Source organism: Melospiza melodia, chromosome 1, assembly GCF_035770615.1.
Source record: "Melospiza melodia melodia isolate bMelMel2 chromosome 1, bMelMel2.pri, whole genome shotgun sequence".
NCBI classification, from domain to species: Eukaryota; Metazoa; Chordata; class Aves; order Passeriformes; family Passerellidae; genus Melospiza; species Melospiza melodia.
The window spans coordinates 99,465,206-99,484,933 of NC_086194.1; the positions used below are offsets into that span (position 1 = coordinate 99,465,206).

Below are 19,728 nucleotides of genomic sequence, written 5' to 3' on the forward strand. Positions count from 1 at the left end.
GATCTTCTGTAAAAAGTTTCACTAACTCCAAAAGTCTCATCTTGGACAACAGGGAGTAAGTAGTAGAAAAGTCTCAGTAACAGATAGCATTGCAAGAATAAAAGCAGATGCTTTTCCCTGAATTAGCAGGATAAAAAGAGCACATTTGCAACACCTGAACTTGTCTACTTCTCGTGTAGTCAAAGTTTCTCATCCAGAACAAGTCAAGATTAAGCTACTCAGTTACAGCTCTACTTCTTAAAACAATTTAAACAGATATTTAAATTATCCAAGACAAAAGTTTAATTGCTCCTAATAATTTAAATTTAAAAGCTTCAGAGCAAGCAGAAGGTAGATCAAGATGATCACTGATGGCATCCTATACTAGATTTATGATGCTGAAGCCCTTTTATGCCTATAGGAAAAACAGACAAGGTTTTTTTTCCTTCTCATTGTGCACAATATTTGGTGAAGAATAGTTATGACTGCTATTCCAGCAATCAAACCTATTTTTCTGCTTGTGGAAGTAGATTAATTTATGACTACCATTGCTCACTGAGGAATTTATTTCTGAATAACTCTACAATAGGGGATATAATTTCATTTCATATGAGGCTACCAAAATACAAAGGCTACAGCTCCAAAAAAAAAAAAAAGGGAAAAAAAATCAAACAAATCAAAATACCAAACAGACAAACATCAAACAAACAAAAACCAAAATGGAAAACCCAAAACCTGGAAAAGGAAAAAAACCACCACATTTATTTTTTTTTTTTAATGAAAGACCATTCAAGTCTATTTTGCAGTTGCACAAAGTTCTGCTAAGCAATTCCCTTTCATTTTCATGTCCTGCAGGCAGTATTCCTTTCATCCATGATTTCCATTTGAAAATGGACTAGGTATAGCCAGTAGGCTTTTGAGAAAGCCACCAGCCACTACTTTACACCTCCAACCCTCACATCATCTGAGAGAGCTGTCATCAAATCCTTCAAGATTACTGATGATCTCTCCTGCTGGCCAGCTGAAACAGCAGAACTGAGTGTCCTAAACCATTCCTCTCAGCTGAGGGCAAGAGGCAGTAACCTCCAAACCCAACCTTCATGCTGTCCAAAGCTGAAGACCCCAGAGCTCTGTTTGGTCTCAGCAAAGAAGTTTTGACTACATTAAATGAAGCACATGCACAGCTATGAGGGCTCCAGAGAATTTAGTGACTCGTTTGCCTTTAGTCCTATGAATGCAAACTACCATGAGAGCCCTATGGTTCTACAGTCAGCCATGGCTTAGCAAAGCCTTTTGTCAACTTATCAGGAAAAAAATTAAGGTCTTCACACTAAGCAACTTCAGCCCAGACAAGCAATGCAACAGAACAGGGCTGTGCATACCGAGTGGCTTCTGCCTCCCACACGACCAACAGTCCCTCTCAACCTCAACATGTAAACCTTAGTGCAGCCATACTTTATACATCCTTGGAGAGGATTAATTTAATTTTGATTTCCTCTCAGTGTTTGCTTTGGAAGTTTGCAGCTTGAGCAATATATATACGACCAAAGTTTGGCAGCAAGAAGCCTGTAACTGTGATGTATATCATTTCAGCCTGGCGAGCATATTCAGAAAACTAAGCTGGCAGTGAGGACAGCTTCATCTCACATTCAGAAATAGTGTTGGAATAAGACATTTCCAGGAGGTAAATTTAAGATGGATGGAGTCTGATGTCATCCATGTGACTGAAGGAGCACAGTGCTCAGCAGAACAAGCTTTGATCATGACAGAGGAGGTGGCAGACATACAGATGTTTAAAGGCCATTCCATCATCAAGGTTTCTAGTGTGTTGGTTATTGGTACCTTCCAAAGTTTGCCAGAGCAATGGTGAAACCAGGGCCGTGCAAAGAGGTATTATTGACACAGGATAGCACACGGAAAACAAAGAGTTTTTCTGGTGCAGTTTGCATGTTTGAGCATAATGCTAGATTGATGAAAACAGTAAGTATTTTCTAAAATACTCTGCAATGAGAGGAATAGTTATGAACTCTGAACCGTACTATTTTCAACTTAAGTGTCAGTTAAACATTACAAATTTCAGTCTCAACTTTTATTCCAACAGCTGTCCATCACAAAAGTTAAACGCATGTATAAGATGCTATTCTAGATACATAGCATTCTGTTCCAAGTAATCATAAAATCATGCTTTTATGATAATACCTCCCAACCTATAACACATTTGGTGCACAACTGAAAACAGCTTCTACTGCATTCCAACTAAATACAAGGACTTTGTTTGTAGCTTGTTCATGCTGTTTCTATATAACTGAAATGCATTTGCCCAGCTGAGTTCTCTGGTATCTCCCTGCAGCCATAAGCTCCAGTTTATGAGTGAAGAAGGCATTATTGCCTGGAGCTAAAGAACCCATCCGTCCTGACACAGACCTTGTTTCAAGGATTTTCTAGCACACAAGGGTTCTTCACTGTGTACAAACTCAAAATTATCCAACATCTCAACCTATTACTGTTTCAATATTGACATCTATCAATATTATTTCAATGGTCTTGTAGCATTTAGGTTTCCATGCACCTAGAATTGATAGGGTTCCTTTTATTAGACCTCTCAATGAGTCTGTCAAGATTATGTTGTTGCTTCCATCAGAAGCTTTCTGTAAAGAGACACAAGTGCTGGAATGCAATGGCCTACATTTTCCTTAATGTCTTGTTATCACTGCTTAGCAGTGCGTTATCCCTACAGATGAAACCTAAAGCTACCTTTTTAATATTATACACCACAGAAGCTTTATTTTAAACTTTGGCTTCACTACCTTTGCTATCTTTTAACATCACTGCTCCCTTTTCCCAATCTAAATTCAGGGCCTTTAGTTTGAGCAGTCCCTTCCCTCCCCAAAATTCAGTTTCATGTTTCTGTGATGGGGAACCAAAATAACTTGTTCAGCAGAAATTGCCAAAAAAATTAAAGCATAGTCCATTCAGACTCAGTCACAAGCTCAGTGCCAGAGCTAATTACTGTTCCATTAAAACTAAAAAAAAATGGATAGATGAATAGGAGTTATCAGGTCCAACTCCACAGCCAAAAGTTCACAAAATGAATACATAAAAAAAAAAAAAAAAAAAAAAAGGAGGGGGGGATAAAACCTGTTTAAAATCAGTGTCAGTTTCCTACACGGTATTTCACCCAGGCCCAAGATCCAGCATGCAATGTTCAAATACCAAGACTAAGACCATGTATTTCAACACCTACATATAAACTTTTATTTTTTTCTTTTAAGCCTTTGCCATCAAGTGATTAATGGTTTGACTAAGGCTATCTGAAGACTATCACATTTTGGATGTGTAAGACAACATCATTTACAAGACGGTGCAACATAGTTAAACACCTGGTTTTCCCTGGCCTTCTTCTGTCAGTCTACAATTCTTTCCTCAAGGAAAAAGAGAAAATTATTATTTTTTTCAACTACTTCCAGATGTTAAATGGCAATGGCTCTGACCAGGATACCTGAAGCTTCAAAAGATCCAGCTAACTTCTACATCCACATAAGCAGAATCAAATTAAGTGCACCTGGCATGGTAAGGCATCAAGTCACACTTCCAGAGCTGTGCACAGGATGCCCTGACAAACTGGGGCAGGAGTGTCCTTCATTTGGATCAAATTAATACAGACATGATGTACAAATGAGGACTCAAAGCCAGCATGTCAATAAAACAGCACAGGAGCATAAACACTTCCAAGCCCATTAGAAGACCTAATTCTGAGCTGAACACACCATTACCAGATCACAAAGCTTGCCCACAAAACTGGGTCAGAATTAAAAAGAGCACAGTCCAAGGAGAAGCAAATTTTTTCCATTGATATTTGAACCACATTAGCATTAAAAAATACTCAAAGTCAGAACAAAATTGATGTTACTTGTTTAATTTTCAAGAAACAACCAAGGCAACAAAACCTTTCCAGCTTTTGAGTAAACAGGCACACACCACAAACTACTGCAGTACAGTGTTAATGAGGTGAGGACTGACGATGTGTTTGCAGTTTAGCATCCTCCCATGCCAAATTTCTTGAAAATTCCAATACACACACAGATGGGAAGAGTTGAAGCTCATCCAAATCTTGAATTTAGTTTCCTGGACACTAGTAAATGAAACAAACAAAAATAAATAACCCTCCAACACATAAATAGCACCCTAGCGCCTAAAATACACACACTTTTCTTGCAACAGAGAATTGTATCAGAACATAAATGGAGACCAGCACCATTGACAGCCATGCATTTAATACCAAAGATGATCTTGTCCTCAGATTAAAAGGAGCTGAGAAACATGCCTCAGATTTTCATTTAAGTTTGAACTATTTTCTTTTCATAGAGGGTTTGTGTAATGATTGATCACTAGCTCCAGTTTATCTCACTATTCCAGAGTGAGTCTTTTTAAGAACAGCTCAAGCTGGTTTTGATGGGCAACTTCTTGATGGGACATATCCATAGGTTCAGTGAAGCTCAGAAGTGAACTGAACTCCTTCAAAACTTAAAGAAATATGGCCTCTCTTAGGACTTGAAATTAGACACACTCTTGAATTTAGCGTAAAAGTATAATTCAATTCAAGACAATAAACAACATTTTCAGAATGGTATGTCAACTATTTTTTAGAACCACACTCACAATCCCAAAATAAACATCATTAACTTTTACATAGATTTTATGATTAATCTTTTGGATTAAGGAAGTCTATCTGGTTACACAAGTAGCATCAGATTCCAAAGATTCACTGTGATTACATTTGCTGTTAACTAAACCATCTACTACAAAATGCTTGTTTCTCTGGCATGCACTGGCTAACCATTCAAGCAAAACATCACAATTTCCACAAAGGGGCCCAAAGGAAACACTTTATCTTTTCTGCAGTATCTACACCTACTAACTTTATAAGCATAATATATCATATTGAGCAACAGACAGTAGAATACAAAGGTTTGGTCACTCATACCATATTTTTTTAATGATTTTGCAGATACTGTTTTTCAGTTTCTTTTACCAAGTTTTACTCTTCGCAGTTCCAGCTACATTCTTTTTTTCTCCTATTAGGCAAATTAGGTTTTTGCTTAGTTAGGGTTTTATTATTCTTCCATCAAAAACAGTACAGAATCTCACAGATTTAAACACGGTTGCTTCAATTTAGAATCAGGAGATGTTCAACAGTTCATGGTATATTGTCCTTCTACACTTATCTTATTTCCAAGATACGTGAGAAAAGACTTTCTTTTGGACAAGGATATATAAGGAGATGATCTAATATTTCATGTTCTGATGTCTGTGAAATTTGCAGGTTTGAAATTTAAGCAGCATTGAAGCAAGTACAGTTCTGAGTTAAAGCAAAAATGAAGGATAATAAGTTATTATAATAGTCTGGGAATTAACTTGATATCAAATTGAAGAGGTTACCCCAGTCTTTGCTTTAGGGATCTGTTCATATCAAAACTAGAATAACCAATAAGAGAAATCAGGACAGGAGATAAATTACATCAGTCCTGAGCCTTGTTTTTTCTGCTCACAGCATTTGCCAGCTAATTGAAAATAGACATCTATTAATAATCATGACATAGTTTCTCACAACCAAATCTCATGTTTGTTTCAGAACATTCAGAGTCTTCTCCTTATAAACAATATTTTAAAAACAACAAGTACTGTTTCAGCAACAAAAAAAAAAAAAAACATAGTAGGTGGGGGCTATTTTGTGTATCATTTTGAGTTTTGGGGGTTTTTTCCCATATACAATCACACATTCTAAGCAGAATTAAAAATATGTGAAAGCATTAACACATCAAGGTGAGAAGATACTAATTATCCTTCATTCCACGTAGCTACTTTATATGACTGGTGAAATCTGAACCCATGACTGAATGGCTGTACTGCTATTTTGAACTGGATACACTTTCATTGGGAGCGACATTCTCAACATAGTCCAGCAAACATTCACGTTCCACAAAATGCTACACGGTTAATTAGACAGTGGCAGAAGCGATCTTTACGAAACATGGATGGAGAGAAGCAGATTTATCATTCATCTAATGCCATTTCAGAAGAAAGAAAAATAAATATTCCTTGATAGCTTTTTCTTTTCCAAAACCAAATTTGTTAAATAGTCTGCCAAATGAACAGTGCCAACTGATACCTACCGATGTCAGATTTTTTTACTGGAACACAACAAAGCATATTTGGAATATTGTGATTTTTAGCCAGGTCCAGAATAGTGTCCCATTAAAACCAGGCACATCAGCTTCTTCATCAGCTTCGCATGTTTTACATGGCAAAAGCTTTCAGAAGACAAACATTTCACTCTCTTTGATATACAGGATGGAAATGGGAAAACTATACTTTATAAAACTAAAAGCACTATAGATTAGATTAGGCACTGGTAAACCCCAAAACATGTTGATGATAACTGTGATAAAAATTTACAATGGAGATATATGATGTATTCAAGTCACTGCAAGCAGCATGCCAGATTACAGCCATCCAGTAAAGCCATCAAGCTTCTTCCCACCCACACATTCACACCTCCAAGGCAGCACCAACATGCCACAAGGAGGTGACATGCCTATGAAAAGTCTCCATACTTCACTTTTTGGGAAGGTAACTCAAACTAGCAGATCTAAATGGACTGCAGGATCTTGCAAACAACCATTTACAATGCATGTCTAAAGAGACCCTGCCTGCCTTCTGGCAAAACTGTGTACACCCAAGAGGACAGAGTAAGGAAGTAAAAACCTCCTAGCCCAGTGTAGATGACATGCTGCTACGGGCACTTGTTTTTCTCTATACAAAAAAAAAAAAAAAAAAAAAAAAAAAAAAAAAAAAAAAAAAAAGGCAAAAACCCCCTTTTATTTTAACTGTTAATACAAAAAATTTACTTTGAGTTTTCAAGAGTTACTTAAATTTTCAAGAGTTACAAATTCCCAAATCTAACATCACAGCTCAAGATGAAAACTATCCCTAAATAGGAAAGAAGTATCGCAATGGTCAGTAAGTGACCAGGCACACCACAAGTTCTATGTTCAGGTGCAGCTGATTAAGGCTAGAGGAACACATAAAAAGCAAATCATCCAATTATATTCATGTTCACAACTTCTCCTTATACTTCCAGCCTAGTCTGATGTAACTGCCTAAACCAAAGATGATTCAGCAGTCAGAATTAACAGGAGCAGAGGAATTATCATCATCCACTCTTGAACTGCCATTTTCATCAGCCGATACTTCTCAAGGACAGAATTGGGGAGATGCCAACCTTGAGAAAGACACAGTAGCAGGAACTATGGTACAATAAGCCAGAAGAGAAGTACAGAATGTCTCAGCAACTCCAAGCAGATATTTCTCAAGCATGCTGCTAGTTTTGGCACTGTTGGTGGTATCAGCCTTAAAAAGTACACAGTCATTCGACAAACTGACATTAAAAGATAAGATATTGAAATATAAGGCAGGAGATTTTGTGCAATAAATTTAAACTACAGCATTTTAACATGGATTGTGAAGTTATAGTCAAAGAATTTGCTGTTCCAATTTTATTTCATTATTTCAATCAAGAACGAGAACTAATCTGAAGCAAGTTGCTCGTCTCAGTTCATAAATTCTGAAAAATGGATAAACCTGACATATTTAAATATGCATTATCAGGTTGCATATATTCTTCAAGAAGTCTTAGGAGACAGTCTAGCATTCAAGAAAGATGGGGTTTTGACTAACAAATGGTGAGCATTCTTCATATCCTTTGAGATGACTTCACTTTTCAGAGAAGGAAACTACTTTAGACAGCTATCATACGCAATAACAGGACAAACAGTTAAGTGTCAGAACCTCCCTGTGATAACAGTATTTAAGTAGTTTGGTACGGTATTTTTCCTAAAGAATTATATTTGAGATCTTGGATTCCTTAGAATCAGATTTACGGGTAATTGAATAAACTGCAATCACTCCTACCAAGCATCAGACCTCACTTGGAAAAGCTAATGCCAGGTTTTTAAATTGGGATAATTTCTCTTTAACTGCACTGGTAAGTGCATTTGCTCTGGTGGGTCTCACATTTCAGGCAGCAGATCAAATAAGACTGCAGTTTGATGTACCTTTCCAATTTGTTCTTGGTATTGTTTGGGCAAGTTTTAAACATTTGGCTATAGCATTTCAGTACAAATTAGCCAGAATAACGTAAGGTTTCAATTTGCAGGTTTAACCTTGCCAATGTCTCAGCTACTTTTGCCTTGTATATGAACCCATATTTAAATGCTGATTGTAATGGTAATGTTGTAATTAGCAGAACAGTTCCGCAGGAATACTGCCTATTAGATAGCAAAAGCATATCAAGATGTGGTTAAGTATAAAAAACAGAGCTTAAGAGCAAGCTCTATACTAATTTGTACCTTCACACACTGCTTGAGGTGATTATATTTGTGTATGCATTCAGATATGTTGGTTAGAGCAATTTAAATAGTGAGCTCTGTTTATTCGGCCAAACTGTTTACAGTGTTGGATTTATAAGCTGTCATGCCTCTCAGCCCCCTCTTACTCCTCCTCAATCTTTTTGGCTTTAAATTATTCTGTTTTGGCACATTCTGCAATGCAAGATTTCGCTTCTCTAGAAAACTCCCCTGCTAGAAAAGTAACACAAAACCCCAGGAAACTTACCTAGTCTCCAGTTTCACTACCAACTCAAAACAGCCACAGCTCACCCAAAGCCAACTGAACCTCTGCCCAGTTCCAAGCAAGCAGGGGCAAATTCAGGCATTGATATCAACTTCTGACACACTGTGGTGTACAGAAAGCCTGCTTTGACAGAACTTCAGTAGTAGAACCAAAAGCCCAAATACCCACCAAGAGGCTGAAAAGAATGCAAAGATATGAAAAGGAAGAAAACTGCCATCAAAAGAATAGGAATTATGCATATATTCGCATTCATCCAGAAAAAACATTTAAAGGTTTTCATTTCTGATACTGGGTTAATAACCTTCTAATGTTAAAGAGAAAATGAAAAGAAAAATGGTAAAGAACCAAAGTGGGAAAATATTTCTTAACAGGTAAAGAGCTCTTTCTCCCAAAGGGATCAAGAAAATCTGAGTTAAAAACTGCATCTCTTTTCAGCAAAAGTCTTGCCACAACACGTAGCTCAGTGTCTCAAAAAGGTACACAAACAACTCAAAAGCTTTAGTGGAAGTCTGATATACCAAACAGAGCTACCTACCTATTTATGAAAACCTTAATATACAGAGAGGATGTCTATTTGCAAACTGGTTCTCTGAGGTTTTATATCCCCTTAAAAAAATATCAGATTGCACTCACCTAAATCTCAGTTTGAGCTGATTCTCTATCAGGAACTGATAGAGCATTCCATAGCGACAAACCTGTTCCATCTTCCCAAATTTTTCTATACTGTCCACCACAGTCCACAATGCAAGAACTTCTCCTCTTAAATTCATTGAATAGATTAATAATTACTCAGAGATCCAAAAGAATGTGGTTATGAAGCCAAAAGAAATTAAACTAATTACAGCCTCCCAGAAAGTATCCTATAACAACTACTTTGTTCCCTCACTTGTAAGGTGAAATGACAGGCACGCAACCCAAATAAATTTGTGTTCAAGAAATGTCACTTAATATAGTCCCATGTAGAGCAGTGATAAATGTTTTCTGATATTGAGGTCAATTTTCTTCTGGAAAAGGTTTTCTATAGAAAAGCTTCAGCAGCCAGGTCCCACAAAAAAAGGATGGCCAATGGCCCCAAACACAGCCTGATCAACTGAGCCGTCATCTTTCACAGGGTACAGTAGAACTTTTACATGAGTAATTAAAGCATTACATGTTTGCAAAGGGCTACATTTTCGCTCAGTTGCCCCCCGCCAAGATGGTTTAATGGAGGGAATTACTTCTAATGAATGCAATTGTTCCCACCATGCTATAGGCCCTGCTGCTCTGAGAGTCACTGAATAATTTAGGTTAGAAAGGACCCTTGAGATCATTAAGTTCAACTGTAAACCCAGCACTGTCAAGTCCAGCAGAAACACTACAAAACCCAAATAAAACAGGAAGGAGGATACAGCTATGAAAGGGAGGGCTCTTCTTGTACACACCTAAACTGCAGATGCATAAAAACAGCTACTGCCAAAACAAATTCATTTGATCTCCACCATAAACATACATTGCAATGTACTCTGGAATTGTCAGAGTACTGCAAAAGGAGAAACAAAGTAAAATACTTAGTTTTGAAGGTCCCTAGAAGTCAACTAAAAGCAGATAAAAATTGAACTTCAAAATACAGCAGCTGGCTTCCCCATGTTTTTGCAAAACTCAAAATAATATGAATCAATGGGATATATTCAGAGGTACTTCAGCACTGAGCCCTTCTGCTAAAATAGTGTTCTACTTCAGACCTAATCCTTCAATTTGATTTTACAGAAACTGAGAAATAAATTAGAACTTCTACACTGAGCTCATACATACTCAATTTAAAGGTGCCTCTGGATTACATCTTAACAGTGCTATACATGAAGTAAAAACAGTATTGATTTTTTTATTTGAAAAACAGTCAGTCAAGTTAATACAAAGTGTGCATAACATTCCACACTTTGCAGGTAAGTTGGAAGAAAACTCCTTGATCAAGGTAAGCCCATACAAAAACAGTCATTCAGTCTAATCTTCTAAATCAAGTTTCAGACAATAATATTCCAGCTGAGACTATGTCTAGCAAATTGCATTTAAATGGCCCACAAAAATCCATTTAGTCTCTCACTTGCCAGAGAGCAATGGGGGGTAGTAAAAACTCATGCATTCTCACGTTTCCAACTGCAATTGATTGATAGGGTAAAGAATTGCAGACAATGTCTGAGACTGGAAAGGAAGTTAAAGGCAGTGTATATTCAAAGCTGAAGGAAACTGCATCCTCAGGAGACAGTGGGAAGGCATCAGTGTGCATGCACACCCACAGGCTACCAGGCTTTCTTCTGAGCCAAACCAACAGGTCCCTCCAGCCTGTGATTTACACAGAGGACGAGACATCAGGGTTTTGCCACCTTCCCTTCACTCAAATACACAAAATGAGAGCCACTGGACTCCAGTTTCAGCACCTCTCCATTCCTCTCAAGTGCATAACTGGTATGTCAAAGCCTGAATTTAGGAAGCTGCACAGTCTGCCAGGTACTGTCTGCTTTCCTCTATGCCACAAAAACAGAATAATGGTTAGCTCTCTGATGCATCACTGAGCGAAGCTTGTTTAGCTAAGGATACCAGCACACATTGTCCTGGTCTGGGGAAGATGTGCCCTTCACCCAGACACCCTCAATAGCATGGCCAACATTTTGTCTCTTTGAGACATAAAATATTCCACAACAGATGCCCTACAGATGCTCTAAATCCGCAATGTGAGGGAGGGTACCATTATTTTGGCCCTAACTGCACCAACCCATGCCCATCAAGAGAGTTAAATGATGTTGCCTTAAATTAATATCTAGGAGTGGAACAACAAAAGCCATTTCAAGCATCTTGTTACCTATTTCTGGTACCCATTCTGTAGAGAAACATCAGAGCTCTGAAACTTGACAGATAATGTGGTTGCAGTCATCAGGATGAAGAGTGTGGTTGATTGCTTAAGCTGATGGAAAGACAACACCTGCTGTCAGATACCTCCTGAGGTGGTCTGCTCTTCCAAACACCAGTCCTGCTTGACATCTTTTTGCAATTCTTGGGAATATGTAGCTGCCTAAGTAGTAGTTTACATGACTGCTTCTCTGCTGTACACTACCAGAGATAAGACGGATCATTCCCACAAATTTCCTTTCTAGTTGTTTTAAGGCATTCATTCCATTGATTCAGCTTCAACAAGTATTGTCACAAGTCACCTGTCTTAAAGAAACAGAAGACAAGCTGAGCAGAACTGGAAAGAATTTGGTCTGTTTAAAAAGTTGGAAAGCAGAAGCTGTGAAAGGCCTTCAGCCCCAAACAAACATTGTGTTCTTCACAGAGCTGGGCGCTCAGGAAAGCAGCTGGCAACAGAAATTCAGAGGATGCAAAGAAGGTGTCTGCCACTTGCTCAATCAGGATCATGTCCCATGGCAATGAAGCTGAAGAAGAGTTCACCTGCAATGATTCCTCATCCTTCCCACACCAAACCTGGCTGCATACAGCTCTCCACACAACACATGACTTCTGCACAGACCAACACACAGTACTGTGAATTTACAACATAGGCAGAATTGGACCATTCTGTGCCTGCAGTAAACAGCCTCCAGTGAAAATAAAGCTACACATACTGTGCTGGGCAGACACTATTGTACCACGGCAAGAAAATACTACAGTGGACTAGGTAAATTTAACTAAAAGTTTAAAAAATGTTATGCAACCACTCTAAAAGATGTGTGACTGCTTGTATAGCATCTAACACCATCAGACTCCTGTTCTTAGCTGGCCCCTAGGCATTACTCTGGAACTGAATGGTTCAAAAACATTCAGCATTCTGCAAGAACAGAACTCAAGTCATCTTGTGGAAGGTATGAGTCTTTATTACCAGCTGAATCCTCCTTCAGTATATGTTCTATTGTTCATGGGGAAAAGAGGCAGCATTAGTAAAAACTCCAGGCACAGAAGTTGATAAAAATGTGCCTTCACTAATAGCACCAGTTTCAACACTGCCTGTTTTGCTCCAGCTACTTCTATATCTCTCGTCTCACTTGCCTTCAAAGATTTCTTATGCTCCCTGGTTATGACATTCAAAATATCTGCCAGATTATGCAGCAGTCCTCATTAAGGTAATTTCTATTCAACTGGTCCACATTAGTAATTCTTCAGGAGAAAGAAACGGTAAGAAAGTAGTAATAGCACAGGCTGAGGAAGAAGCTACCTCCAAATCTGTTTTCAAAATAAGTATTTGTCAAATCACACTGTTCCAGGGCACAGAAAAATTAGGCTGACAACTGAAATTGCCTCCAAGTATAGAATGCACAGTTACACTGCTCTGAACTCTGATTTTGCATGTGAAGTTATAAAAGCAATTTTACTACAGCAACTGTTGGCCTGCATTTAAGCCTCCATTGCTAATGAATTAATCAGCTGCAAACTAGAGGTGAAGATTTCAAGGTCAACATTTGTATTCACTGGCTCAATAAGGAGCTAAATTAAGAACAGAAATCATAGAGATTAGTACAGGATTATTTTGCACTATCTTATTTGAATCCAAGGAAAAAAAAATGCTTTATAGACTGAAGTAGAAAAGAAACTCAGAGCAATTATTAAGTACTGACTTCAGAGTTTCCACGATTCTTTTGTGGTTTCTTTTCTTTTTCATTCTTGGCTGTCATAAAGAGAATACATTTCCTAAATTTTTTTTGTGTCCTGGTAATTCACCTCTTTCAGATCCCTCAAAACTTTTGAATCTAAGGTTTAAAGAAACACGATGTCTACTATTCAACTTATGATTAACATTTATTTGTTTGTTCTTAAATTTACTGGCTGGACTAAAAAGCACAGATTCTAAACCAGTGTTTCTTATGATTCATAAGTGCCAGATATTCATTCCTGGTATGGGATTATGCATGCCCAACATCAGAACTCTTGTGATTTATGTGGTAATTTATTACTTACATGAACTGCTTTTACTGAACAGATTCTACAGCCATAGTCAGACTTGCCACACCAGAACTATTCAAAAGACCGATTTCCTTTAACCATAAGAAATAAAACTAAACTGAGAGCAATCAGAGCTTGTAACTTAATTTGAAATGTAAGAAATCAGAATTATAACTCAATTACTACCAAGTAAAACCAAATCATTATGACAGTTAAACAGAAATACTAGTTAAGGCATATAAATATACAATTTTTACAAAGCCTTATGGCTTACATCAATAAATTATATATAGTTATTTCCTCTCAGCCTTAAATTATAAAAACTAGGGCAAGTAGACTTACATTTAACAGGGCACACCCACTCACATGTAACAAGTCAGAAAGGAACAATCAGCATTTTTCTGTTCATAGACCAGTTAGCACAACATTGTACTGATACTGACAGACATGACACCTCCTTCCCCTGGACATCAAAAATCCAGCCCTCAGTGATGACATACTCCAGTAATTGAGGTGAGGTGTACTGACCTAATTAAATCTGTCAGGTCAGCATGCCCGCAGCTATACCTTTGAAAACATTTTCTCAAACAACTCATATTTTCATGGTGTTTACAATACAAAAAGAATTATGACTGATATTTGACCTAAATTGTATGTCAAAAAGCTTCCATCAAACATATCCTTCACATATAACTGCAAAATAATGTCACATAAAATCTTAAGTATAAAGGCCTTTGCTGAAAAAGTAGCATACAAAATTACTCCTAACTCTTTACATTTGGGTTCTGCAGAAGTACTTAAATCCTTTGTCACAAATTCAAATCAGAAACTACCACAGGCAGAAGTGAAAACTGTTTGAAGGAAGAATGGCTTTGGGATTTCTAGCAGACCAATGCTACTCTACACAGAAGGAGTGGGGAGGAGAGTTTCTTCTTCTGAAAACTGCTAGGATTCTGCTGGGGGGGCCTGACCTGGGTAATGAGTACCAGCTGCCTACCTTCACTGGTAGCTGCATTCTTCTGGGCTTTGGTGGGTGTGTGATCCGTACTTGAACTCACGTCGGATGAGATGCTTGAGCTGCCCTTGCCTGCAAAAGGAGAAGGAGGTGGAAAGGGAGGGAGGGGGGGAGGAGGGGAGAGAGAACAAAAACATGAGTTCAAACTTTGAAATAGAAAGACCTTCAATATCTGAACCTGGAAAAACTCCAGGAAGCTTTAAACTAGGTTTAAAGCAGCTGATGTTCATTTTGTACACACCAGAATAGGAATTCACTGCACTGTAACTTCTAGCATGTGCATCTTTACGTGTATTGAGGCTGCAAATAGTCTCCTATGCCACAGGGCCTCTCATAAAGTATATATTTGCTAAGGTCTGTTGAAAATTAAATGTTTGTGATTAAAAACATTAGGGGAACTTAAATGTTCACTTTACTCATTCAAATACTTCTAACACAGATCAAGAAAAATGGTTACATTCAAAATATGTTAAATGAGTTTAGATTTCTGTCTTATGTGTTCACATCATGTATTCAAGTCATTTGGTCATGTGAAAATGAAAGCAAGGTATCTGTTTTCTCCTTCACCATACTCACTGCATGATGTAATACACCATTTCAAAATTAACTTCTCACTAATGGTGGAGAGGTTTTAGCTGTAAATCATAACCTATGGATGTTTCTTTTCTTATTTTTCTCTCTTAAAAGCTTTTCCTGAATTTCCTATATCACTGTCTTCAGACATATTTGCAGGATGTCAAATTCTAGATACAAGTTACAAACAAAAGAAATCCAAATACATATTAAAAACTAACCTGTATAGATACTACAGAAGAACAGAGTTGGCTAAACCAAAGCTGTCTTTTTGTTTTCCTGCGAGGATCTAAGAAGGAGTCACTCCTGTTTCCCTTCACTCATTCTACTCAATCTCAGTAATTACTAGCAGGGAATACTGCACTACTCTGCAGCAGGAACCAGACCAACCACCCAAAGAGCAATAAGTGGGATAATTCTAGAGAGAGGAAATGCAGTGAACACTGTTACATTTTAAGAAGTTACCTATCCCCAAAAACACTGCATCACTGAAGCCTTTAAGACCTATTTGGGTTTTTTTGACCAAAATTAATCTGTATGCAGAAAGCTAGCTGACACCAAGTTTCTGTCACTTGAGTAAACCCATAATCACAGAAATGTTAGCAAGAGACTTTTCTGATCTGTTATTTCAATCAAGCATTCCTTGGGGTTCTGGGTTACAGTATGCCTGGTTTTCATAACATTTAGATGTAAGGGAGAGGTCTGCTTTTTAAAGGTGCCACAACAGAACAAGGATTTAAATTTTAATGGGAAACAACTGGAGAATGTGCAAATGTAGGTTGTTTCACAACCAAGGTACTGCCACCTAATCTGTCAGCCAGCCCTAGAGAATCATCCTCCACAGAAAGTTGCTTAAATTAACATGCTTCGATTTGAGAGATGATTTTGAATTTAACTGGAGTGAAAGGATATTAAAATGGTCAGAAGAAGATAAAAAAAAATAAATGGCTAAAGCTAGTAGCTGGGCAGGGTGAAGAGAAAGAAAAAAGTGTATTTTCAGTGATTCACTAATTGCTTTTTACATTCCTTTAAGAAGTTAAGCAAAACCAAGAAGCAGCACTTCCAGAATATCTTCAATTGTTCTCAAGCTGTGACAAGTTGCAGTAATAGACTGTGGTCTTTATAAAAATTACTGCCCCAAAATAACTCCATAACTAAGGCAACAAGGTTTGTGGTAGAAGAAAGGCAGAAGATAAAAGGGAAGGGTACTTGTTAAATGCTCTGTCCCAAGAAGAGGCCAAAGAACAAGAAACACCTGCAGCAGCTGAGAATCAAATCACTACTGAAGGTACTGAAAGGCATTTAGGTGGTATTGCCACTACCAGCAACTCCTGATACATCAAAAACTCTAACTACAGAGGCAGAAAATAAAATTCTAAGGGGTATCAGCACTCCTCAACAGATTCATAGAAAGAAAACAAAACTAAACAGAGCAACTGGAAAAATTATTTCCTCAAGAAAATAAACAGGATTTCCTCTAAAAGAGAATTTATCTTTTTGGGGGGAGGGAAGAGGGAAAGGAAGTCAGTGAAACCAAATAACAGCAGAGTTGCAAGATGGTCATATCTGCAATGGGTTGTTTTCACAAAGTGAATTCTTCCCAGGCTCCCCATTAACAATAGCAGTTCTATTTACCCCAAATACAAGCCCACCTCAAAGAGCATAACCAAAATGTTTTACCCACTGTAAGCTACTGTCAGTACACATCATAGCAACATATTTAAAATTGCACACTTCTGTAGAAATTGTGAAATGCCTGATGTAAATGTAGATATTTATCATTTAAATCTACTTGAACTTTAAAACATTTAAATACCTTTCAAGAATTTAAAACTAGAAATTAAGAGAAAGGAAAAAAAACAAACAAAACATAGTTGTTGCTTTGGTTTGATACAGTTCTGCCTGTAATTGTATTTTTATATGGAGTTTCCTCTGACTGCATAGAGCCCCAAAACTAGCCTTTTTCCTTATTGCCAACACTGTAACTCTCCACTCAGATAAGGAGAAAGGATGTACTTTCTAGTAATTTTCAATGTGTTTCAAATAGACTAGCTGACACTATATATCTTTTCTTTTGGTTTTTCCTCAGTGCACAAAGCTTTGAGTAGGCTAGATTTGGCTACTGCAGACTCATGTACACATGCCAAAGCTAAAACATAACAGTATTTAAATATTCACAAAGAGGAAAGGCTAGGAGAGCAGCAGCTGTTCAGCCTGGAGATCATAGTTGGCCTCTACTCCCAAGTAAGAAGCGACAGACAAGAGGAAACGGCATCAAGTTGTGCCAGGGGAGGTTTGGGTTCCATACTAGGAAAAAAATTCTGCACTAAAAGGGTGTTCAGGCATCGGAACAGGCTGCTCAGAGAAGTGGAGGAGTCACCATCCCTGGTGGTATTTAAAAGACATGTAGCTGTGGCGTTTGGGGACACGGTTTAGTGATGGACTTGGCAGCGCCGGGTTCGCAGTTGGACTCGATTGTGAGGGTCTTTTCCAACCTAAACGATTACATGGAATATTAGAATCACAGAAATCCAAAGACTGCTGATTTCCCTAATGCTATAGGGAAAAGTTAAAGCACAGCATAACACTGGTTTCCAGAGACCAGTTCCTCTCCAATTTAAAAAGTGCATTGAGAAAGTCATTGCACATAAATATACCCTGACAAGGGTTCTAATGCAATGACAACCAGAAGGATAAAACAGAGGGCAATATTGCAAAGACTACAGCATTAATGACTGTATTTGATCGTCTGCTTAAAAAAATTAAAGGCCTGCCAAAAGCTTCCCTAACATGACTTGCAATGATCTAGAGTTTCCTTCATACAGTCAACAGTTCTTTATTCCTAAACCAGAAGCTGCAATCCAAAAGAAAGGAAACTGCACTATGGTAGTATGTAGATATGATAGAAGAAATCCATTTTCCTAGAATACAACATAATTCACACTGGGAGTGAAGGTAGCATGTACTTCACAACACCTGCAAAGAATCACACAGCCACACAGTTGCAATTCAAATCATGTCTCTGACCTGCTTCTGAAGAAGCAAAAGTAGGGATTTTTTTTTTCCATCTGCTAGTGCCAAAATCTTACAATAGTTGTAGGAACAAGACTCCAGCTATCTAACCTAGTACACTATTTCCTGCAGATTACATTTTGATCCTGCTGGAAAGAAAGCTAGAATCAGGAAAGCATATAATATAACATACTTCTCAACATTGTCTTCAGGCCTTTGTAGCCCACAGAAGTTTTTCAGCCACAGACATCTTTCCACTTAGTAGCCCTACAGCTTTATTAAATTTACCTTGTCTCTTTTTGAATCATGACTATTAAAATCATATGTTTAATTTTCTTTTTACCATACAGATGCCTATAATGACAACAAAATTATGCTTGTTTTATAAAGTGCTTGCTATCTTCAGTTTTGCAAACTTTGGATTCTGCCATCACACTCACTGCTGACAAGTATCAAAGACATCCCAAGCCAGTCAGGACAGAATCAATGCAATTTAAACTTCCATGGCAAAGCACAGTCTATAACTGTATGACACTGAAACACTATTTTGGGAACCACATATGCAAAGCCTTTCCTAGTCTGAACAGCAGTGAGTCCCCTTCACTCACTCTGGAACAATTTTGTTAGGTTTTTACACAGCACATTTGCCTTGGATTCTGGTGTTATGAGCATTTGCAAGCCATATTTTACACATCCCTCTAAGATCTCATAGAGACAGGTTGACCTGACCATTGTTTCTTTTGTGTCACCCTGGAAAGTAACAGCAGTACTTCTCTTGACATCAAGTTTTTATGTGATGATGTCTTTCTTCAGCAAGCAGTGACAGGTACCCCAGGAATTAAATGGATAGTACACCCAAATCCACTGCTTGCCATGCTGAAGTGAAACATTAGACAAAATGCCAAAACAGAAAAACAAAATAATCATTTAGGAAAAGAGAGCAGAAAACAATTAAGTCCAGAATAACCACTAATCTTTTTAACTGTCCATAAGTGTTATATTACAATGACTTTGATGTAAAAAGTCTGAAAATTTTGTTTACTTAAGCCACCAATTCTTATCCAAATGACATTATTCAAATTAAACTTCTCAAAATGAAAGTGCATATGTGCATGGTTTTCCTACAGATGATCATTACTTTCTCTTTTATATCTTCAGAGAAGTTCTTTTAAAATCAAATACATGCCAACCACATCAAGAAGAGATCCAGAAAAAAAAAATTAATCCAAACCTCAAAGCATCAGGGATCATTCAAGAGGAAAGAAAAATCTCTTTTCCTTCTCTTATTTCCATGACACACATTATGCTGGTCCAAGTCACCAAAACCTCAAGTGTATCTCTTTACAATCTGCCCCTCCAAAGACTGCAGACTCCCAGTATGTTTCCAAGTATTCCCATGGAAATCAGCAGCCTAGTGCAGTACTGAGGCTTTGTGGATATAAAGCATCCTTTAAAGATGCAATATATCAATCCATTTATCCAAAGTTGGATACACACTTTGGATAAATGGATTGATATATTGAAGAAAAGTTGGACTACACACTTTGGAC

The 19,728-nt window shown here is 37.7% G+C and overlaps 1 protein-coding gene across 1 annotated transcript in view; it reads right to left on the reverse strand.

The window, feature by feature from the left end:
• Positions 1 to 19,728, reverse strand: part of FBXL7 (F-box and leucine rich repeat protein 7) — a 171,627-nt gene that overhangs the window by 117,691 nt on the left and 34,208 nt on the right. Inside the window, exon 2 of the mRNA XM_063162588.1 lies at positions 14,576 to 14,665. Coding sequence (XP_063018658.1) covers positions 14,576 to 14,665 — 90 coding nt within the window. The remainder of the gene's footprint in view (positions 1 to 14,575; positions 14,666 to 19,728) is intronic.